Here is a 24,811-nt window from a genome sequence, read left to right as displayed (position 1 = left end):
CTCTATAAGATGCACCTGACCATAAGATGCACCTCGTTTTTAGAGGAGGAAAACAAGAAACAAGAAAGCAATGCAAAGCCTCTTGAGCGAAGAGAAAGGAGCGCTCCCTCTTTGCTCAAGAGGCTTTGCATGGCTATTCCCGAAGCCAGAAGCGCAAGAGGGATTGGTGCGCAGTGCTCCCTCTTGCTCTTCTGGCTTCTGGGATAGCTGCACAGCCTCTTCAGGGCAGTGGGATGAAGGCTCCCCCTGCCCCGATGAGGCTGCGCGCGGCGAAGCTAGAACAGCGAGAGGGAGCACTGCGCAGCGATCCCTCTTGCTGTTCTGGCTTCTGGGATAGCTGCGCAGCCTGCATTCGCTCCATATGATGCACACATATTTCCCCTTACTTTCTAGGAGGGAAAAAGTGTGTCTTATAGAGCGAAAAATAAGGTAATCTAAAAGAAGAATGGGGCACCTATGGCCCTCCAAAAAGTTGCCAGATCTCAGTCAACATGGCCAGTGGTGAGGGGTGATGGGAACTGTAGTCTAGCAACATCTGGAAGGCCACAGGTTCCCCATTCCCAAAACTTTCAAAAAACCATGGTTTTCGTTTTTAAAATTCATTTGTACATTCGTAGCAATGTCTCAGTAAATTGGTTTTCGTTCCATGGTTGTGAGTGGCATACTTACACCTTTGTCACGGCTGGACCATTTCCTGGGGAGGTTTGACCCATAGGGGTGCTGGGGGACCAATCTGTTATCCCATTCCCTGGCAGACTTATGGTATCCAAGGGATTCCTGAATGCCCTGGGGATTTTCTGGCCAGCAAGACCGATGCTCCTGCCAAGGACCTAATCTTACTATGGAATAGCAAGAAAATCAATGGGATCACTCCTCTGACGCTGTAGAGCTCAGGGTTTTCCAGTGAACTTCAGACAATGAAGCAGGCTGGGCAACAGCTGGAGCACGTCACAAATCTTGTAACAAAGCCAGCCAAACACAGGCTGGAGCACATGGCAGTGGCTAAAATGAAGTGGTGGCAAAGAAAAATGACTTCACAGCCACCACTGCATCCGGGGATCACTATCCAGCATGGCTCCTCAAGGGACTAGTGAAACCTTGGTCGGAATCTGTAACTTCTTAACCCTCCAAGACTTGCTGCAACTAGCTTGCAAGGGATTTGTTCATCTTCACTCTCCCCTTGATGGTGCTGTTTCAGAAGATGCGTCCAGAACCAATGGTACCAAATGGTATGGAAAACAGTTGCTGAAAAAGTTTAAAACAGGGATGCAGAAAAGGGAGGCGTGGGGAAGTCGATGAAATTGGGTATAAGGAAAAAAGGTTATGAAATTATACATGTTTATATGTTTGTTTGTTTTTGTATTGTTATTTGTAATGTCTTATAATATATGTTGGAAAATCAATAAAAAAATTATAAAAAAAAAACAAATGGTATGGAAAACAGCCTTACTAGAAAAAATAACCAATAAACTGAAACTGACATGGGGACAAACAGAAGAAGACGCCTTCACCCCGGTATGGCTCCCCTTTATCACATACACAGCCCAACAAGACAATGACAATAATCCACCAACAGCATACAAATCAATATGGCTAACCTGATCCAAAACACCCACCCACCCCACTCACACACGAAAACGAAGACCACCACAGCCAACTACAAATGAATAACCACACCCTAGGCCAACCCCAACCTCTCTCACCACCAAAGGAACACAAGTGAACAGCAGAGAACCTGCACAAGCAACGCTGACACCAAACCCCACATACATTAAGCAAAATAGAAACATTGCCACCCACCCCCACCCATCTTCACCCCTCTCTCCCTTTTCTTCCTAATGTCTCAACAAATGAAACTGATTTATAAAAATGTTACATGGAAAAAATACAAGAGATGGACATTACACATACTTCTGTAAATCAAGAAAATCTTTTAAAATAATTTTAAAAAGATGCATCCAGCAAACCATCTACTTCTGTTGTTTAGGATCAACGGCAGTTTTGACAGCCTGACAGCACTTGAAATCGAGTGCTGCCAACTGCTTGCTCTTTTAACCTTTGCCCAATGTAGCTTATTAGAGCTTGACGGCAGAGGTCAGTTTGGTCATTACAGGAACAGCAAATGCCTCGTAATGGATGGCCCCACCTGCTGTGAAAGCCGTGGCGGTGCCCCCCCCAATTGGGGCTCTCCCTCTAATACTGTACTCAATATGCAAATTACAGAATCACACTTTTATCACAGTTGTCATCGGCCGTCGTCCACCTGCTTAGAAGCGCATGGCAATGAAGGAACCACCATTGTGCCAATGTCATTGTCTCGTGTGGCACTGGAGGAGCTCCTCTGCCGTAAAAGCAACAACGGCTGGCACCCCTTCCCCACTCTACTCTTCTCCCAACCCACCACCAAAATTGACCAAACATGCAGAAAGGCAGCCGCCATCGCCTTATCAGTTGAGCGACAGTGGTTTCCTGTTTTATAGGTGAAACAACTGCAGGCCCAAATGCTGCTTTGTCTTTGAATTGCTGTTGCAGCCAGATAAACGATTTACCCCCTTATCCATCCTATAGGGTGCTGAGATCAGTCTCTTTTCCACACACATACCATAAGACAGAAAGTGCAATGCACATCTCAGGCTATCAGGGTCACCATTCCGGCAGCTGCCCAGGCTCACGCCCCTTCTAGTGGGCGCAATGCGCACCCCTCAGAGCCTGCTGGTCCCGATAGTCGTCGTTCTCCTCCTTCCTGCAGTCATTGTTCTGCTCACCTGCCCTCTCTACTCATGCAAGCAGCGACAAGGAAGAAGATGGAACAGTGTGTACAGTACTGGCAACCCCACTTCAAACAGGGAAAGGTTCAGAGAGGCGCAAGCAAAATGATCAGGTGGGTCTGGCATCTCCATGAGGAAAAGTTGTAGCATTTAGGGGTGTTTATTGGAGGTTTATGGGACGCGGGTGGTGCTGTGGGTTCAACCACAGAGCCTAGGACTTGCTGATCAGAAGGTTGGCAGTTCGAATCCCTGTGACGGGGTGAGCTCCCGTTGCTCGGTCCCAGCTCCTGCCAACCTAGCAGTTCGAAAGCACCTCAAAGTGCAAATAGATAAATAGGTACCGCTCCAGCGGGAAGGTAAACAGCGTTTCCGTGCGCTGCTCTGGTTCGCCAGAAGCGGCTTAGTCATGCTGGCCACATGACCTGGAAAGCTGTACACCGGCTCCCTCGGCCAATAAAGCGAGATGAGCACCGCAGCCCCAGAGTCGGCCACGACTGGACCTAATGGTCCCCTTTACCTTATTGGAGTAAGAGGTAACACAATAGAAGCTTACAAAGTTGTGGCCCAAGATAAAGATAAAGAACCGTAAGAAGAAAGGAGGACAGGGAGGAGGCCTTGAAGTTAGGCCATCAATAGTTAGCAGCACCCTAAACAGCAGCCTGGGCAGAAACAGGAGCCACCTTGTGGCCACACCCACCCAGTGAGATGTGGCATATTCCTTTTAAAATTACAGTAATTATTCCATAATTTGCATGAACTTAGTATATGCAAATGCTATGCAAATCTGCATCTTGTATGGGGTGGGCAGGATGAGGTATTCTCTCCTTTTTTACTGATGCATACATGGCCAAATTCCCAGTAGCGATGTATGGAAGTGAGAGCTGGACCATAAAGAAGGCTGATCGCCGAAGAATTGACGCTTTTGAATTATGGTGCTGGAGGAGACTCTTGAGAGTCCCATGGACTGCAAGAAGATCAAACCTCTCCATTCTTAAGGAAATCAGCCCTGAGTGCTCACTGGAAGGACAGATCCTGAAGCTGAGGCTCCAGTACTTTGGCCACCTCATGAGAAGAGAAGACTCCCTGGAAAAGACCCTGATGTTGGGAAAGATGGAGGGCACAAGGAGAAGGGGACGACAGAGGACGAGATGGTTGGACAGTGTTCTCGAAGCTACCAGCATGAGTTTGACCAAACTGCAGGAGGCAGTGGAGGACAGGAGTGCCTGGCGTGCTCTGGTCCATGGGGTCACGAAGAGTTGGACACGACTAAACAACAACAACACATGCCCAAATGTGCAGCATGTGCAGCAAAGTTAGTCTTATGCCTACCTTTCTTTTAGGAAACTGGTTCCTTTTAGAAACAAAACCATTAAGATCAGAAAAGCCTGAGAGATCCAGGAGAGGGTTTATCATTAAACCAATTATACTGGTTTTAAATCTACGTCTGATCGAAGGATCTCTCTCTCTCACCACCCTCAATGCGCCGCCGCTGTTAAAAACTCACAAGGCAATTTACAGTAACGAAAGTGGCAAGGCATGTGGGCACATGTACAATTCATAAAAATTAAGCTTCAGCCTGAACGCAAACATCTGGGCAGGATGTGGTGAGCGACTCTTTCCCTCATGGCTAGCAGGGCACCTGGCTGGCTTTCCGGCACTGGGAGGATGAACAGTAGGTAGTGAGAGTAATAGTTATTTTCAAGGAAGTGTGGTTTTGGTGTTTGGGGTTTTTTGAGGGGGTGGTACTGGGTGTGGGGGCCCAGCTCTACAGGGTAGGAGGGTGGAAGGGCACGGGGCCTTTATCATTTCAGCAAAAAGGGTTCTGGGAAAGATTTCCTGAGACAAGGTGAGGTCTTTCCCCCTCCCCCGATGAGACTCGCCAAGCCTGCCACGTTAAGAGAGAGCCAGGGCTATGGGTGATGTCAGCGGAGGGATATTATTACAGTTTTATGGCCTGCTGCCCTGTGGGCGGACAGAAAACGGTTGTCTTGCGGTGCTATGCTAAAATGCATACACTGATCCTGTTAGGAAGTGATATGTTGGTCCTCATCAGCTGCCTCGTGACCGTGAGCTGGGACAGTCAGTTACAGAGAGTATCATCATAAGGCTTAGTGATGCTATAGGAATTAATGAACTAAACAAACTTATTTTCTGTCACACACACACACAAAATTCTACCATCTGGCCCAGAAGAAAGCTGTGCTCCCTAATTCTCTCCTCCTCTGTCTCTGTACACACACAGAAACACACACACACAGCTCTGTATGTGCTCAGAGGCACTCTTTGTATCATTATATGGGATATATTCCTTCACATCTGCTTCTTTAAAGAAGGGGCTCCAAGAGCCTCAAATTTCCAGAGTGCTGCTGGTTTAGATTCTTGCTGACTCAGTACATGACCTTCTCTTGCACAGTTTAAGAGAAAGTCTGTGCGAGAGAAACCACAGTGAAAGGACAAGGGGTGAGTCAGAGGCCCGGCTGGTAGCTTGCCACCTCCGGATGCTGCCACCTTCAAGGAAATATTTCGCCTCTTTTGCCAACGGGCACAACTGCTTGGACCGGGAGAATTATCCTGTGCAATCAGGAGTCCAAAATCTTTGCCTGTCAACCCACCAAGGCTTGCGGATCAAGCAAGGAAGAGGAGGTTGCAAGACAGGAAAGTGGCAACAGGCTTCAGATGGCTCAAGCAAGCAAGTCAAGTTTGCTGCCACATACCAGGAGGTGGGGTGGTCAGAAATACCTATTTCCCCCCACCAGTTGGCTGGAGAAAAGAGTGCCACTGGGCATGCACAGAGTACCTTTGTGTCAGTATTAAAGGAATAAAAGCCACATGTTTGGGCGTTTCGAGCCCTGAGTAGTCAGTCCACCCACCCAACGCTTTAAACAAAAACACATCAACAGCAAATTAAGCTCTGAGGTGCCAACCCAAGGAAAAATGATTCCTTGGTCCCCCAAAGGATATGCTAGAGTTAGACTGAGGAAAAAGGAAAATGACACAGGCTTCTGTGATACTCACCAGTTGCTTGCACCAGGCACAGCTGGGATGGGAACGGATGCACTCGTGGCAGGAGGGATGAGGCTGGCATGAACCTGCAAAGGAAACATAGGTGGGCTAATGCCAGATTTCTGCCTGCAATCTCTCTCTCTCCCTCTCCCCCCTGCTGACAAACCTGACAGTCCCCAGGCAGTCTGGTTGGCCAGTCTGGTTCTGTCTCCTCTTCCAAACCCATTGTTGGGAAGCTGCTAAACCTCATGAACACGCAGTCAGACAATCCCCAAGCACAGGCAGATAAGGCTGAAATCCCCTCCCTCTCTTAAGCACTAGTAAGCTCCACTGAATACAATGGAGCTTAATACTGATTACTATTATTATTTAATTTATATACCACTTTTATGCCAAAGTGACTTCTAACTGTACAGTAAATCCACAATTTAAATGTTCAACATCATTAGGGGGTTAGTCATACTTACCTTTCCTCTGCTCTTTCTATCGCACCCCCCTTTTCCCCTTTTCCTTTTTTCTTTGGAGCTTTCCCTGCAGAAACCCGTTCTTTAAAGCTCAATCAGAGCAAATAGCAATTAGCTGAAAACCCGAATTTATGTTTGCTTCATTTGAGCAGTAAAAAAACTGCTCAGACACAGAGCTTTTAAGCATGGACCAGTGCTTGGAATGAGCGGGCCAAATGGTAAGTGTAGTTAAGCCCTAAGACATCTCAAATTAAAATGTACAATAAAACAGTTAAAAAGCATTACAATCAAAGCAGTAAAAACAAGCCACAAGTTCAAATTAGGGGAACCCTTGCTTAAAAACGCCAATTTTGCTGGAGCCTCTTGTATTTCAGCAGGGAAGGCATTCAACAACACTGGCGTCACCACTGAAAAGGCCCTGTCTCCATGTTACCACAAGCAGATTATCATCAGGCCATGGCAAAACCAACCAGGTTCCATTAGCCGATCGCAGGCAGTGAAGAGGAATATGGTTTTTCAGGTAACCTGGTCCAGAGTTACTTTGTGTGCAAGTAGCAGTGCCTGAAAACTAGCTCAGTGGCTAACAGGCTGCCAACACGGATTCCTCACACTGGTATGATATCTGCCTGAGAAGAAGCCCCACTCACCACTGGGGCTGCAACCAGCTGCAGCCTCTGGACCAAAGGGCCAAAGACGCAGAGGATACCCTCCAACATTTCTCCAATGAAAATAGAGACGTCCTAAGGAAAAGTGGGACATTCTTGGATCAGATCAGAATCCAGGACGGCTTCTGAAAATCCAGGACCTTTCCTGGAAAACAGGGACACTCGGAGGGTCTGCTGCACTGCCAGCTAAAAGGGTGAAACTCTGACACTCTCCCCCTCTCCACATGTGCAAAACCCATCTCTCCACTTTACCTGTATCCAGCATCTTCTCTGCATGTACCATTGTAAGGAGAATAAACAGAAGCCACAGTCTCACAGTCCATCCAGTGGGAAGCATAGCCTGGTAAGCAAGATTAAAAAGCAGAGTGAGGTTGTTAGGGGAACTGGAGAAGGAGATGCTGTTCCCTTCCTCCTGGACAGAAAAGGATAGCAGGATTACTGTTGGGCGAAGGGCGGGGGCAGTATTGTGGGCATGAGTGGAGCCTAAGTCCTGTGGTGGTTGAGCATATGCTATGCATGTTGTACAAGGTCCCAGGTTCAATCTGTAGATCTCTGGGAATCCAAAGGATCCGGGCGCTACCAAGTGATATGGAAGACCTCTGCCTGGGGTCCCTGGAGAGATGCCACCAATCAGAGTAGACAATAAAAAGATAAAGGGGCCCCAGACCATTGGGTCCAGTCGTGGCCGACTCTGGGGTTGTGGCGCTCATCTCACTTTACTGGCCAAGGGAGCCAGTGTACAGCTTCCGGGTCATGTGGCCAGCATGACTAAGCCGCTTCTGGCGAACCAGAGCAGCGCATGGAAACGCCGTTTACCTTCCCAACGGAGCGGTACCTATTTATCTACTTGCACTTTGACATGCTTCTGAACTGCTAGGTTGGCAGGAGCAGGGACCGAGCAACGGGAGCTCACCCTGTCACGGGATTCGAACCGCTGACCTTCTGATCGGCAAGTCCTAGGCTCTGTGGTTTCACTGACAGCGCCACCCGCGTACCATGGAGTAGACAATACTGGATATTTATATATATATGTATCCCACACTTCCTCCCAAAGGAGCCGAAGGCAGCAAATACATCAGTAAGTAAAAAGGTAAAGGTTCCCCTGCCCGTTCGGGCCAGTCTTGCCAGACTCTAGGGTTGTGCGCCCATCTCACTCTATAGGCCAGGGGTCAGCGCTGTCCGCAGACACTTCCAGGTCACGTGGCCAGCGTGACACGCTGCATCTGGCGAGCCAGCGCAGCACACGGAAACGCCGTTTACCTTCCCGCTGGTAAGCGGTCCCTATTTATCTACTTGCACCCGGGGGTGCTTTCAAACTGCTAGGTTGGCAGGCGCTGGGACCGAACGACGGGAGCGCACCCCGCCGCGGGGATTCGAACCACCGACCTTTCGATCGGCAAGCCCTAGGCGCTGAGGCTTTTACCCACAGCGCCACCCGCGTCCCTTAAACACATCAGTAAGAAACATCTAAAAACAATCAACGTTTGGAAGTGTTGGGTGGCTGGACAGACAAATAAAGTGGCCAGAAGATATAAGGAAGCTTCCAAGATTCCTATGAATGTTGTTTCTACAGCTGAGTCCAATGACCCTCTCACACATAAGGCTTATATCTGTGCCACTGTCACTTTTTAACGCAACAGTGGAACTGTAGCCTGCATTTATAACATTGGCACATGAGGTCTGCCACGTGAAAAGCTGGACTGTGACCACAGCTTCAGGATGGCTGGGCATATTAACCTGAAACAGAGGTGTATTCAGAGGCATACCTAAGGCTTGGTGAAACCAGCCCCCAGCAGGGGTGCAGACCCAGAGGGGTGTGCGTTCAAAAATCACCCCAGAAATCTGTCTCCAGTTATCTGTGAGAGTATTATAGACAAGAGCTGTATGGGAAAGCGCCCTATTAAAAAAGTTGACCAACAAACAAGCTAGCACGGGGACAAGCAAAATTGGAAGCCTTCCCCTCAGTACGGTTCCCCTTTATCCAGTGCTTTTTTTCGGGGGGGGGGCATAGGGGTACACATACCCCCTAAACATTTTGTGAATCTTTGTGCTTTTGTCCATTTACTGTAGTTATTTTTCCTGATCTGAACTATAAAATGGTAATTTTTCTGGAGTCAAAATGAGAGTACGCCCTAAACATTTTTTTAGAAAAAAAGCACTTTCTTTATCACCAGGCATAGGCAAACACGGCCCCCCAGATGTTTTAGGACTACAACTCCCATCATCCCTGACCACTGGTCCTGTTAGCTAGGGATGATGGCTAAAAACATCCAAAACATCTGGAGGGCCGAGTTTGCCTATGCCTGCATACCTAGCCACAACCGATCCCCGACCCCACCAACAGCATACAAATCAATATGGCTAACCTGACCCCACAACCTAGCCCCCCCTTTTACAAACACGCCACACTGCAATCAACTGAACACAGCCAAGCAGGTTCGGGGGACCCTCCCCCCCAAAAAACCCCTACGCTAAGACTTTAGGCAAGAGAATGAAAGAACAATAACCTCCCAATCTCCCTTCCATTCTTTTTCTGCAACTGCAAGACGTCTATGACAAAAGTGTCTCTCGCTAAATGTAAATGAACTGTGCAAAAGACTCTATGAATTGGAAGTGGAGAGGATAGATGTACCTTTCCCTGCATCTGTTCTGTAACACAAAAAAATCCTTAATAAAAACTATTTTAAAAAGAAAAGAAAAAGCTGGGTAGGAAAGCTGAGCAGTAGGAGAAATGGCAAGAAGGTTTGAGACTGGCGTGCATGACGCAAATATGTGCATATACAACGTTGCTGTCGTGGTGAGATCAAATGTGGGAGAATCTTCCTGTGCTTCTTGCAACGCTGCACAAAGACGTGCAATTTTTTTCCACCCTTCCATCGTGCATCACCCTCAATGCAGACACTTCAAATGCTTGGGTTGCGTAAAATTTTGTAATTTCTAATGTGGCTATTGCAGTAAAGTGGGGGGAGGGTTAAGGGGGGGCACCAATACAGCTACTTGCCGAGAGCACAAGGGATCCTAGGTTTGCCTCTGGGTATGCTGTGTCCTTTAAAATTTCTCATTATGAAACAAGATTTGGGGATCCCTTGCTCGTAAAAGCACTCTCCCAAGAAAGGTTATGTGTGCAAACCATTTGAGCAAAATACATGCTGGTAAGACGCATGTTTGCAATCTAAATCTGATCTAAATTTCCTGCTTGGCAGGGGGTTGGACTCGATGGTCCTTGTGGTCTCTTCCAACTCTATGATTCTATGAAATTCTGGAAAATTCTGCAAAGCTATGAAAAAACAATGGCACTTCAAAACTTAATTGCCTTTCTGAGCAACACACTGTTTACAACTTATGAGTAAAAACATACATTTCTACAGAAGACACTGTTTATGAGTAAAACCATGCCTTCAAAACAAGCGATGACCTCCATCTATTACACAGATTAATCATTCTGTGCTGCCTGCTCAGAGATAAGGAAAGTTCGTGAAATCTTATTCTTTCACAATTTGACTCGGAGGTGGCGAAAGATAAAGAAACGGCAACCTGAACTAGCCGAAGCGTTCCTGGAGCATAAAGTGTTTGATTTCCACAGATATGTGAGGCAATGATCTCAAACCTACCTTGAAGCTGACTTGGCTGCCGGTCACAACGGTTGATGGCAAAGTTCAGCAGCAAGGGAGCTGTTGACCTGCACACACTCTGAGGCAGTGGAAGCCGTTCTCAGGCCAACTCCAGAATTTCAGAAGCTGTGCTTCCCCTCTAGAGGTAACCAAGGAACATCGAACCCTGCAAGATTATCTCAAGACAACCCCTCCCTTCCTGTGAAGAAAGGGCAAGCCCAACAGTATGCAGCTAGCTTGTTTCTGCCTCAGCTACAAAAATATATTGGGGGAAATAATCAACTAGCTGCACTTTCAGAGAGGGTGCACAGAGGCAGTGTACTAATCTATCTCATGTACACCCCTGTGTGTCTTCATCCTCTCGAACTCAAGGCATGGGTTTTCCCAAGTAAATCGCCTTGATTCCAAGAACTGACCAGCCCCAGACCTGCTTAGTTTCAGCAAAGTGCCTTTGGACCAGAACTGAGGAACCTGTGTTGCCCCTCCAGATATTGTTAGGACTCCATCTCCCATCATCCCTGGTCATCATTGGCTGTGATAGATGGAGCTGGTGGGAGTTGGAGTCAAGCAAGGTTCTGAAATAAAAAAATTAATATATATTCATAAATGTGCCGGCCAGGCGCATACATGGATATGTGGACCACATGTCTGGAGCAGCACAGGAAGACTGCCCTGAAACCATTTTGACTCCCAAGCTGACCAGATGTTTTCTCTGCAAGGAGGAAGGGGGTGAGGGAACCTTCCCATTGTCTCAGGAATTGGGTAAGCACCATCTCAAAGGAATGAGCAGACTACCAGGAAAGGCAATCAGATAAGACATTATCAGATAACCTGGCAGACAGAAAAAACAACAACATTCAAATTTCTGTTGTAGACCGCCTTTTCTGTGATGTAGGTATGATGTTTGTGGGGGGGGGGTCTTGAGCTCCAGGGCAGGGAATTTAAAATGTCTACATAAGGGCAGGCACACCTTGGTTCTGGGTCCTCCTCCTTTCCTGCATGTGAGGGGAGCACCCTGTTGCAACAGTTCAATAAAGATCAGGCTTACAAGCTGCTTTGCTTCTCAGTATTCTCTGGTTGGCCTCTGTTATTTTCTCCAACCAATAGAGAACCTACAAAGGACTCTATAAGGGCTCTTGTGTCCCCCATAAGGAAATAAGGGCAGATTTTTGTTTATTACAGTTCAGACCATGTCCTTAGATGTTCTTGAGCTGGGGAAATGGATGCTTTGGCATGCCAAAGGAGCACATGGCTGAGAGCTTTTCTAACCTCCGTTGGCTGCCTGACAAAAAATCCAAGAAGGATGAGGAGGAAAACGTCATGTGGATAACGCAAAAACATGTAGCCATGGGATGCACTGAATCCACTTCACATTGTTATATGGATGTGAGGGTATTTGGGGAAATGATGTATAATGAGATAAAAAAGGTGTTTGAAGTGATAACACATTCCAATGGTGGGCGGGGTCACAGGTAAAAGTGGGTGGAGCAAAGAATGCAAATTTTCACCTCTGTACAGTAAGCCGGTTTCTACAAGTAGCCCTTTCTGTGTGCAAGGAAGAAACACCATCAGATTTCAAGGACGCATTCTAGCCAAGCAAAAACACCCAACAAGGGTGAAATGCAGGGCTGGTGATGGGGTGTGTCTAGGGGGAAGGGGGAGTCCAATAGGCCAGATGGAGAGGACCGCATGGCCCCATTTCTCCCCCCGGGGCTGAGATTTCCACATTGTTATGTAGCTCAGCATATCATGAGGCTCAAAGCAAGGGCGTGGGCGTTTCATTCATCTAGGGTGGTGGTGGTGGAACTGTTCGGCTGTTTTGAGAAAAGCCCAACACCACCCCATGTCTCCATATAAACAAAATCAAACAAAAAGTTGCGTAAATTTCCACTGTGTTGCTCTCCTTATAAGGAATTCTTTTGCCTGAGATTGACGCGTGGTTACAAGACGCACCGCAATCAGTTCACATCTGCTGTTGCTGTGTAGCATCAGGCCCAACAAACAAAAGAACGAAACAAAAGAAGCTCTCATGCAAGGAAGCCCAGAGTACAACAGAGTGGAGGGTTGCTTATCTCATGCATATACCGTAATTTGCCTAATGTCAAAGAGGCTTTGCAGGTTTTCAGCGCTTCAAAAACCTGCAAAACTTGTTTGGCCAGATAACTGTGCTGTTCCTTGCATGAGTGAAGAAAGCTGGGAAATAGTGTGAGCTAACAACCAACCATTCTGAAGGAAATCAGCCCTGAGTGCTCACTGGAAGGACAGATTCTGAAGCTGAGGCTGCAATACTTTGGCCACCTCATGAGAAGAGAAGACTCCCTGGAAAAGACCCTGATGCTGGGAAAGATGGAGGGCACAAGGAGAAGGGGACGACAGAGGACGAGATGGTTGGATAGTGTTCTTGAAGCTACCAGCATGAGTTTGACCAAACTGCAGGAGGCAGTGGAAGACAGGAGTGCCTGGCGTGCTCTGGTCCATGGGGTCACGAAGAGTCGGACACAACTAAACGACTAAACAACAACAACAACCAATCTTTTCTTCAATTTCAACACAGAAGGCTTTCATCATGATCAACCTTCCAGCTTCTGCTAGTTCCCGCTCACATCTCCCACTTTCCGATACTCAAATAGCATTAAATAACCCCTACGCCCACCATATAAAACTGTAGCTTACAAGAGAACAAAAACAAGGCGACAGAACAGCATGTACTGCATCTATAAGAAAAACAACAACAAAGTGACACACACACACCAAATGACATCCAAGTCTATTCAGAATTGTTCTTCCCGTCTCTGTGGTGCCTTATAGATCTTCTGATAACCTGTACCCCTAGCCCCGTATGTGATTTACTGGCTGCAGCTCCAGGTTCCAATCACATTGCTGAGGTTGCTGAGAATCAGCTTATTACTGTGCCCCGGGTTCAAGTTCCTCGATGTTACAATTTATGTCACCTGTCCCTCCTATATGGCTGAACATTTGATGCTGACACAGTGCAGGGCTTCTACTTTACAGTGGTACCTCGGGTTAAGTACTTAACTCGTTCCGGAGGTCCGTCCTTAACCTGAAACTGTTCTTACCCTGAAGCACCACTTTAGCTAATGGGGCCTCCCGCTGCCCCCGCACCGTCGGAGCACAATTTCTGTTCTCATCCTGAAGCAAAGTTCTTAACCCGAGGTACTATTTCTGGGTTAGCGGAGTCTGTAACCTGAAGCGTATGTAACCCGAGGTACCACTGTAATTGCTCTTGTGGTCTGCGTCCATGCTGAGCAATCATAAATATGCACCTGGTCATTTGACTGCAATGGCTTTAAGTTCTTTTGAGCCTCTGCCATTCTATGCCTTTTGTTTTCCTTTCAGTCTATCCAAATAAATAGATAAAAATAAAATAAACCTTTATTGTCACTACACCACCTGTGTGCAGTGAAATTAAACAACCCCCCCCCCTCCTCCCCACACATACACTCAAGTCTTGTTCACGCTCTGTGTGCTTGTCGGAAGTCAATTGCACCACTATTTTTTTTGCATTCAGCAGCCCAACAGTCCATGGATAAAAACTGTTCTTTAACCTGTTGGTGTGGCTGACTATACTTCTGTATCTCCTGCCCGAAGGTAGGAAATTAAAGAGGTGCTGGCCAGGGTGTGAGTCGTCCCTAAGAATTTTCCTCGCTGTGCTGAGGCAGCGGTCTCCCGCGATGTCATCTAGCGAACTAGATGACATCGCTAGATGATATCATGGGACAGCCCATGATATCATGTGCTGTATTCACCACCCTCTGTATGGACTTCCTGTCAAACCAGCGTACCACACTGTAATACAGTATGAAAGGACACTTTCTATTGTGGCCTGGTAGAATGAGAACATCAATTATTGTTTGACATTGTTCTTTCGCAAGACCCTGAGGGAATGGAGTCTCTGTTGGGCCTTCCTAACCACCTGGGTTGTATTGATTTTCCAAGTGAGGTCCTCACTAGGGTAAACTCCCAGTAATTTAAAGGAAGAGACTCTCCACACAGCCCCCTCCCCGATATACAACGGGGCTAGTTCCCCTCTCTTCCTCCGAAAGTTCAACACCATCTCCTTTGTCTTGCTGATATTTAGGTGCAAGTTGTTCTCTAGGCACCATGTGGAGACTTTTTGAACCTTCTCCCTATACGCTGATTCATCGTCACCTGTAATTAGACCCATTGTGGTGGTATCATCTGCAAACTTAATTGCAGTGGATGGATCAGATGAAATACAGTCATATTTATACAACGAGTACAGGTACATAGGCTTCCCTGTGGGGTGCCAGTGCTGAGCTTCAGAGAGGTAGATGTAACAGGCCCAATCCTCGCTATTTGTGTGCGATCCCTCAGAAAGTCTTTAATCCAATCACAGGTGGTAGGGGACAGGTCCAGGTCCACCAGCTTTTTAATAAGAATGTCCGGAAGGATGGTATTAAAAGCCGAGCTATAATCAATAAACAGCATTCTGACATAATTCCCTGGTCTCTCCAGATGACTCGTTGCAAGGTGAAAGACTGTAGCTATGGCATCATCTGTTGATCTATTTCTCCTATAAGCGAACTGGTGTTCATCAAAATCCGGTGGAAAACATGTCCTGGTAGTTTATTGTTCTAAGGTAAAGGTAAAGGTACCCCTGCCTGTACGGGCCAGTCTTGACAGACTCTGGGGTTGTGCGCCCATCTCACTCAAGAGGCCGGGGGCCAGCGCTGTCCGGAGACACTTCCGGGTCACGTGGCCAGCGTGACAAAGCTGCATCTGGCGAGCCAGCGCAGCACACGGAAACGCCGTTTACCTTCCCGCTGGTAAGCGGTCCCTATTTATCTACTTGCACCCGGGAGTGCTTTCGAACTGCTAGGTTGGCAGGCGCTGGGACCGAACAACGGGAGCGCACCCCGCCGCAGGGATTCGAACCGCCGACCTTTCGATTGGCAAGCCCTAGGCGCTGAGGCTTTTACCCACAGCGCCACCCGCGTCCCAGTTTATTGTTGTACATTGTTTTAATTGTTTTCCTTCTGTGAGTGTGCCCCCAAGTGTGTTTTATAAGCTGGTCTCTGACCGTAATAAATGATCTATCTAAAACATGTCCTGAGGTGTTGAACATGTTTCCAGAAGCGTACTGCGTTATTCCTTCAGCCTCTGATAATTGGGCAACTCGGTTCGAATAACCCTTTCAAACAGAAGCTCAGCAGGTGCTTTTCCACATTCTAGAGGAGATGCTCCATAATTTGGGCCAGTACCTGAATCCTGTTATTTCTTTATAACTTGTACTTCCATTTTCAACGAGACCATTCGACTGAGAATATTTGTGGCTCGATGTGATCTGAAGAAATCCCATAAACTTTGGAGAAGTTCTAAAACTCACAACAAGCCAAACTGAGGGCCACTATCTGTCCAAACCCCCTCAGAAATGCCATGCCAAGCAAAACAAAAAATTGACTTAATTTTCCCAAGTCCCTGGGAAGCAGTGGTGTCCATGAGTAAAGCAACCTCTGGATATTAAGAAAAATAGTCCACAATCAGGGCATAGTGAGGATTTTTGTGCATGCAAACAGATATATGCCAACTTTTGGTCCACGTCAAAATAGGTTATTAGATCACCAGCATGGGCTGTTTGGGCTGACAAGCAATGTATCCTGTCAGGGAACTGCCATCTGAGACTAAGGAGGTGAAAGGGCTCATGGAGGGTGAGAGAGACCATTCAGCGGAGGAGGGGACCAGCAGGGGGAGAAGTGGAGTTCCAAGGGAAAGTGAGTCGGAGGGAGGGCTCAGAGACACTTCAAGCGGGAGCAGCGGGGAGATTTCAGGACCTCCTGTAGGGACACCCACTCCTCGGCGGAAACTGTCACGCCGAGAGTCCAGAAGACGCGTTTCCGTTAAGGAGCTTTTATGCTGGAAGAAGTTCCGTAAACGCCCACTGTCCGATTCAACGAGCGATTGATGGAGTCATGCTTAAGGAGCTCCATCACAGACAGAGGTTTGGGGACTTAGCCAAACTCTGAGGGATTAGGATTTTACGCACAAGCAGCTCATCATCCCATCACAGCAATCGGACAGTCCCTGAAAGCAGCTTGTGCAGAGAGGCATCATGAGTAACCCAGCCGGAGCCGGAGGAGCAGCAGGAGCTGGAGAGGGTCCAAGCCTGGAAGAAAGGTACAGAGTGTTGGAACTCCAGCTAGCAATGCAAACGGCGAGGCTAGAAGAAAGGAGGGCGCAGGATGCAGAAAAGGCAAAAGGCGCTACACTAGCAAGAAAGATGCCAGGAATGGTGCAGAAGTTTGGGGGGGACCCCAGGAACTACCAAGCCTTTAGGACAGAGATGCAGTATGCTCTTGAACTGCAGTTTAATGACTTTCCCGACGAGGCATCGAGAGTGGCGTTTGTGATTGGCCATCTCGAAGGAGGGGCGAGAGATTGGGTCAGACCCCTGATGGCAGGGAATAGTGACATGCTGAAGGACGCGAGGAAGTTTTTTCGCGCCATGGATTTGATGTTTTCCAGCGAGATTGAACAGGGGCTGGTGCGCAGACAATTGATGGCGTGCAAACAGGGGAGCCGATCGGTTCGTGAGTACTGGACTGAGTTTACAATGTTGATACATAGATTGGGGTGGGACCTTTCGGCGGAACCCATTCAAATGCTCTTTGAAGAGGGGCTTTCTTCGGCGGTGAAAGATGAACTTTCCCGGGCGCCCAGGGCGGAGTCTATGGACCAGCTGACCAAATCAGCGCTGACCATTGGAGCACGCCAGGAGGCAAGAGCCTTGGAGAAGCGGGAGGGGAAAGGAGAGCGTTGGAGGGATTTCCGCATTCCAGAGATTCCAGAACCAAGTTTCCCGCCAGGAGAGCCGATGGAAGTTGGAACAGCGCGCGCGCGCGCAGTTTCAAATCCCAGTGAAGGGAGGAAGAAGGAGGGAAAGAGCGCCAAGAAATGTTATCTCTGCCAGCAGCCAGGTCACTTTGCCAGAGTCTGCCCGCAAAGAAAGGAATGGCAAGGGATGGCTGGAGCTGTTGGGGGGAAGGAGGAGGAAGTCCAGGAGCCAGTAAAAGCCAACGCCTGTCTGCCTCTGTCAGGGCACTGCAGACAGGCCAAGGAGCAGTAAAAGTGCCCACTCCGGAACCTCCAAGACCAGCCCTAGTAATAGAGGTGTTGCTAGAGCTGGCAAACGGATACCCACTAAAGACTAAGGCGCTGCTGGACTCAGGCAGCTCCTGTAATTTTATGAGCAAGGAGTTTGCAGCTGAACACCAGATACAGACACTCCCTTTAAGCAACCCCCTGCAGGTCACCACGATCGATGGGAGGGAGCTGCTGGGAGGAGAAGTCAGCCTACAAACCGTCCCAATGGTTATGAGGGTGGCCAGGCACACTGAGAGGATAGCGTTCAATGTAGCCACCCTGGGAGGGGCTCCAGTCATTTTGGGAATGAGCTGGCTAGCGTTGCATGACCCGCTAGTGGGCTGGCATCAGAGAGTGGTCTCCTTTGGGTCAGCACATTGTCTGGAACACTGCAGAGAGGGAAAGGTGCCAGAAGGGGCAAAAGCCTCTCTAGCAGGGACGGAAGTGGCGGACAAAGGGAAGGTGCCCAAACAATACGCTGACCTGAGCAAGGTCTTCAGTGAAAGGAAAGCAGATAAATTACCACCGCACAGAGACTTTGACTGCCAAATTAATCTGGTCCCTGGGACCCAGCTCCCCGTGGGCAAGCTGTACGCCATGTCAGACAGGGAAATGCAGGAGTTGAGGGAGTTTATTGATAAAAACCTGAAGAGGGGCTTCATCAGAGAGTCCAGAGCGGTGGGGGGGAGCCCAGTGTTTTTTGTGGACAAAAAAAACACGGATAAACCGAGATTGGTCGTGGACTACCGGGCCCTAAATGCCGTGTCAGAACCAGTGACTTTCCCCATGCCCAGGATTGATGACATTTTGACCAGGGTGAGGAAGGGAAAGATATTCACGAAACTGGACCTGAGAGGAGCATACAACCTGATACGAATAAAGAAGGGGGATGAATGGAAAACCACCATGTTCACCCCTTTGGGGGCGTTTGAATATCTCGTTATGCCATTCGGATTACAATCAGGCTCCGCCTGTTTTCAATCGCTCATGAACCACGTACTGGGACCTTTGCTCTACAAGAATTGCGTGGCCTTCCTCGATGACGTGCTGATATATTCAGAGAATGAGGAGCAGCATGTAAAGGATGTCAGGGAAGTGCTGAGCCAGCTGCAAGCAAACCAGTTGTGGGTGAAATTGGAGAAGTGTCAGTTCCACACCAAGGAGGTGGAATTCCTGGGGTACCGCTTATCAGACAAGGGATTAGCCATGGATCCAGGGAAGGTCCAGGCGGTGCTGGAATGGAAGACACCAAAAACGAAAAAAGATGTGCAAAGGTTCTTAGGGTTTGGGAACTTTTACCGTAAATTCATCAAGAACTTTGCCCACTTAACGGCTCCCATCACGGACTGTCTAAGCAGCAAGAAGAAATTCGTCTGGACGGCGGAGGCGGAGCATGCTTTTGAGGAATTGAAAAGGGCATTCGCTTCGGAAGAACAGCTCCTGCATGTGGATTTACAAAAACCCATGAGAGTGGAAACTGATGCCTCAGACCGGGCGGTGGGGGCGGTGCTGCTTCAGCCAGGGAGCAATAAGTCGGAATGGAGACCGTGTGCCTTCTTTTCGCGTAAGCTGAACAAATCCGAGAGGAACTACACGGTATATGACCGAGAACTACTCGCCATTCACGAAGCGTTCCGGAGATGGAGACACTTACTAATTGGCGCACAACATAAGGTGCAAGTGTGTACGGACCACAAGAATTTGGAGTATTGGAGAACGGCACGGGTGCTCAACCAACGACAAGTGAGATGGGCCCAGGAGTTCTCCAAATTCCATTTTGAAATTTGCTATGTGCCAGGTCCAGAAAACATCAGAGCGGACGCTCTCTCTCGCAAACCTGAATATTTGGAGGGGGAGGGAGCGCCGGAAGAGAGACATATTATCCCAGAGGACCACTGGGTGTGTGGTGCGGCCTGGGTGGGGCAAAGAGAACTGGTAGAGGGAACGGTAAATGATGAGTACGCCCAGGACAAGCTCAGAGGTGTAAGGAGAGAGGGAGAAGACCCCGGGGGTTTTGAAGAAAGAAACGGGGCATTGTATTACAGAGGGGCGCTATATATACCCGAAGGGGAATTGAGGGGGAGAGTACTCAAACAGCTGCACGACAATCCCACAGCGGGGCATTTTGGGCAACACAAGACCATGTGGTTGGTGACCAGGGAGTTTTGGTGGCCCAAGGTGAGGGAGGATGTACGGGAGTATGTGAGAAGGTGTGACCAATGCCAGAGAGCCAAAGGAGAAAGGCGGGCACCAGCGGGGTTATTAGAACCGTTACCCACACCAGAATGACCGTGGGAGGCGGTGTCGATAGATTTTATGACTGATCTGCCCAAATCCCAGGGGAAAACCGCCATACTAGTCGTAGTAGACCTGTTAACTAAGATGGGTCACTTTGTAGCTTGCTCACATGCAGTCACGGCGGAAGAAACAGCGAAATTGTTTGTAGAACATATTTTCAGACTGCATGACGCCCCCTTGAGGGTGGTTTCCGACAGAGGGAAACAGTTCACGTCCAGATTCTGGAGGAAACTTATGAGCTTATTGCACGTAGAGGTCAACTTTTCGACTGCCAGGCACCCTGAGACCAATGGGCAGGCGGAGAGAGCAAACGGTATTCTCCAACAATACCTGAGGTGTTATGTCAATGACAGAGAGAACGATTGGGTCGAAAAGTTGGCACTAGCGGAATTTGCTTACAATAATGCTGAGAATGTGTCCACCGGGATGAGCCCCTTTTTGGCTAATTATGGGTGCCACCCCAGGGCGTTTCCAGGGGAAGGAGGGGAAAGATGGAGTGTTCCGGCCGCGGAACTTTTTGTAGAAGAAATGGAAGCGATCCATCGTCAACTCCAACTCAACTTAGAAAGGGCCAAGGAAGAATATAAGAGGCAGGCAGACAAGAGCAGAAGGGAAGGTGAAACAATTAGGGTGGGGAGTCGGGTCTGGCTATCAACCCAAGGGTTGCCGTTCAAGGGGGGTTGCAAGAAATTGAGACCCAAAAGATTGGGACCATTTGAGGTCATCCAACAGGTCAACCCAGTGGCGTTCAGACTCCGGTTACCGAACCACATGAAACTGCACCCAGTATTCCACAGGTCATTACTGTCACCATACAGGGGGGAAGGTGAAGGGGTATCCACACGGGGGCCAGCCATAGAAGAAAGGGAAAGCCGCAACCATGTGGCGGAAATCATCGACTCCAGGTGGAAGGGTAATCAGGTGGAGTATTTGGTCGCGTGGGAAGGGGAACCGGAGTCGGAAAACACCTGGGTGAAGGCAGAGGAGGTCCGTGACGAGATCTTGATCGAAACGTTCCACCAAAGGTTCCCCAGGAAACCTCAGCCAGTAGCGAGGTTTCGGAGGGAGTACTTTGGCACCACCGACGATGAGGAGGAACTGGAGGGATTCAGGGAATCGGAGTTGGAAGGAGGAACAGACTCCGATGAGGAGGAGTACTTGGAAACCGGAGACAGCAAAAGGTGGAGGGAAGTGTTCGAAACTTCGGAAGATGAGGGAGGTTCCTTCAGGGGTTTTGCTCCCTCGCCTCCCGCAGAGGAGGGGAGGGAAGGGGGTGAAGGGGGCCCTGGAGGGGAGGTGGATGTCAGGGAACTGCCATCTGAGACTAAGGAGGTGAAAGGGCTCATGGAGGGTGAGAGAGACCATTCAGCGGAGGAGGGGACCAGCAGGGGGAGAAGTGGAGTTCCAAGGGAAAGTGAGTCGGAGGGAGGGCTCAGAGACACTTCAAGCGGGAGCAGCGGGGAGATTTCAGGACCTCCTGTAGGGACACCCACTCCTCGGCGGAAACTGTCACGCCGAGAGTCCAGAAGACGCGTTTCCGTTAAGGAGCTTTTATGCTGGAAGAAGTTCCGTAAACGCCCACTGTCCGATTCAACGAGCGATTGATGGAGTCATGCTTAAGGAGCTCCATCACAGACAGAGGTTTGGGGACTTAGCCAAACTCTGAGGGATTAGGATTTTACGCACAAGCAGCTCATCATCCCATCACATATCCTTTCACAACTGCTTCAATGTCACGATTAATTTGATACCAGAACAAAACATCAAATAAAGCATTTTTAACATTGTCTTCCCATTTAACTTCCAGTTCAGAGGCATTCAAGTCGCAGTTGATAATGCTCTCACTCCATATGCTCTTAATTTCGCTTTCCTATTATCCCTGTAGCTTGGTTTCCTTTGTAGCAGGCATAGGCAAACTCCGGCCCTCCAGATGTTTGGGACTACAATTCCCACCATCCCTGACCACTGGTCCTAGGGATGTTAACTAGGGATGATGGGAATTGTAGCCCCAAACATCTGGAGGGCCAGAGTTTGCCTAAGCCTGCTTTGTAGCATTGCTATGCTTTCAGGAATCACGTTTGTGCTCCAGTGTTTTGTTTTAAAGTTCAGCTTGCTGCCATTTATCTCTAACTTAATATGCCAGCCCTTTGGTGATATAGATTGTTGCTGCTTTCTTCCTGTGACACTGTGCACAGGTTGCAGTTTCTTCTTGCCACTAATTTTGTTTGCAGGCCCTAGCAAAGTGGCCCGCCTTCAGCCATCTGCTGCATGTTTTTCCACCAGCCCTGCACCGCTGTGGGTGCATGCAAACTTTCCTGCATTTCCTGCAAACTTTGGCTTGCTGTTCCAAATAAGTCAAAACTGGGTTTTGAGTGAGGCTCACTATCACTGCCACCCTCCACCATGGCTGCTAGAAGTCACAATCCACAAACTCAACAAAACTCTTTCCTTCAAACAAATAAACTGTACTCTCTTTTGCATGTAATTTCTTGAAACTCAGGAGATTTCAGTTGCTTTTTGCTAAAGTAAAGAAATTTCTAGCAATTTCCCAGTCAGTTTGCAATCCTGTTTCTTAGGCCAATCTGATCCCTTATTAGTCAGAAGTTTCATTATTATTTTCAGTGCTTTTTTCGGGGGGTGGGAACGCAGGGGTATGGATATCCCTAAACATTTTGTGAATCTTTGTACTTTTGTCCATTTACTGTATTAATTTTTCCCGATTTAAACCATAAAATGGTGATTTACTTGAATCAAAATGAGAGTACCCCTAAACATTTTTTTTTGAAAAAAAGCACTGATTATTATTATTATTTCATTATCTCCCATCATCCGAGGATCACAGGGAGATTTACAATATGTTTACAGTCTGGCTCAGCCTTCGCAGAAGGCTCTAAGAATTCTGTCTCACTTTTTTATTGTATGAAGAAACCTCTCTTTCAAACATCTTGCTTTTTTGCTTTGTGTGCAAACATTCCTCAGACTTGTTAACCACACTATCATGTTTAGACTTTTTTTTCTGCAGCTAGTGAAAAGGTGTTAAGCAAATCAGCATCTTGGGGCCCTGCAAAATTCACCAGCAGAGCTGCTTTCCTTTTATCAGTTGTCGTCTCGGCAGCTCCACTGGCTTCTATGAGCAGGCCAAAGTGCTGCTTAAATCTTCTCCAATTTTCTGGAGCACAGCTGAAGAGATCTAACACATCTAGGGCTTCTTTCTCAAGCTTTCTGGCTTCAAAATCACCCTATAGATCACTATCCCACTTCTGGTACTGCCTGTTGTTCCCTGTATAAGTGAAAAAAGCAGGGAGCTGTCCTAGACAAATGTTGTATTTAGTTTCAACTCAAAATACCTTCAGTCATGATCCTGCCATTTCCGTCATGTGCTCTGGCGACACTCCTTGTTCCTTCCAGCCCAGCTCTTTAAAGGAGCCAACTTTCACATTAGGGGCTTTCTTTATCAAACCCACAATATTTTTAGTTAAAGAAATTTAGCATTGTTGGAGATATACACAGTGGTACCTAAGGACTCAAATGGCTTCGCTCCCGAACAAATCGGCTCCCGAACGCCGCAAAATAAGTGTTCCGGTTTGTGAATGTTTTTCGGAAGCCGAACATCCGACGCAACTTCTGTGAGTGCAGAAAGCTCCTGCAGCCAATCGGAAGCCACACCTTGGTTTTCAAACAATTTCGGGAGTCAAACGGACTCCTGGAACAGATTAAGTTCAACAGCAGCAAGTGGTGCTGGAGGAGACTCTTGAGAGTCCCATGGACTGCAAGAAGATCAAACCTCTCCATTCTGAAGGAAATCAGCCCTGAGTGCTCACTGGAAGGACAGATCCTGAAGCTGAGGCTCCAATACTTTGGCCACCTCATGAGAAGAGAAACTCCCTGGAAAAATACGTATTATCAGATAGCTCCGTTGTTGGTTAGAGCGTGGTACTGATAACACCAAGGTTTAATCCCTGTATGGGGCGGCTGCACATTTCTGCATTGGTCCCTTCCAACTCTTATGATTCTATGATGCAATTTAGTCCCAGGAGCATTACATAGGAGCCGTAAGATATTGTTTTGAACTGTTGGAAATTTCATTTCCAGAGTGTTCAGAGGTAAGGCACATGGAGACATCCTACAGCAAAGATGATAGATGATAGATAGATAGATAGATGATAGATAGATAGATAGATAGATAGATGATAGATAGATGATAGATGATATAGATAGATAGATAGATAGATAGATAGATAGATAGATAGATGATAGATAGATAGATAGATAGATAGATAGATAGATAGATAGAAGATAGATAAGCAGATTTATGCATAAATCTGACTGGAGATAACTAGGGTGGCTAGATGTTTAATAGTTTACTTATTTATTCCATTTACAGTGGTACTTCGGGTTAAGTACTTAATTTGCTCCGGAGGTCCGTACTTAACCTGAAACTGTTCTTAACCTGAAGCTCCACTTTAGCTAATGGGGTCTCCTGCTGCCGCCGCGCTGCCGGAGCACGATTTTTGTTCTCATCCTGAAGCAAAGTTCTTAACCCGAGGTACTATTTCTGGATTAGCGGAGTCTGTAACCTGAAGCGTATGTAACCCGAAGTACCACTGTATATCCCATCTTTCCTCCAACGGTCTCAAGGGGGGTTATACAACGTTCTTCCCCCTCCTCATTCTATCTTCACAGCAACCTTGTGAGGTAGGTGAGGATGAGAGAGCAGAATTGGCCCACGATTATCCAGCAAGCTTCGTGGCTGGGTTGGGTGTAGGAATCCCACCCTGTTTCGCACATGGGCACTCTAGATAGAACCTAGAGCTGAAAATAAAGAGAACTGTATTTGCCTGTTCTTTTCCGCAAGAGTCAGGTGTCTCTCTCTTGCATTC

At 47.9% G+C, this 24,811-nt stretch overlaps 1 protein-coding gene across 2 annotated transcripts in view; it reads right to left on the bottom strand.

Annotated features, from left to right (window-relative positions):
* The window catches only part of ITGB7 (integrin subunit beta 7), a 52,479-nt gene that overhangs the window by 20,276 nt on the left and 7,392 nt on the right, over nucleotides 1–24,811 (bottom strand). The window contains exons 1-3 of one of the 2 annotated variants that reach the window (XM_053373143.1): nucleotides 10,512–11,040; nucleotides 7,153–7,240; nucleotides 5,784–5,857 (exon numbers count right to left, since the gene is read on the bottom strand). In XM_053373143.1, the coding sequence (XP_053229118.1) occupies nucleotides 5,784–5,857; nucleotides 7,153–7,237 (159 nt within the window). In that variant the 5' untranslated portion in view covers nucleotides 7,238–7,240; nucleotides 10,512–11,040. Of the gene's footprint in view, nucleotides 1–5,783; nucleotides 5,858–7,152; nucleotides 7,241–10,511; nucleotides 11,041–24,811 lie in introns of those variants that run through there. The other variant, XM_053373140.1, reaches the window with a different exon arrangement.

This window comes from Podarcis raffonei, chromosome 2 (assembly GCF_027172205.1).
Source record: "Podarcis raffonei isolate rPodRaf1 chromosome 2, rPodRaf1.pri, whole genome shotgun sequence".
Taxonomy (NCBI): Eukaryota; Metazoa; Chordata; class Lepidosauria; order Squamata; family Lacertidae; genus Podarcis; species Podarcis raffonei.
The sequence above is the reverse complement of the archived record's forward strand: the minus strand, read 5'-3'. Positions and strand labels throughout refer to the sequence as shown.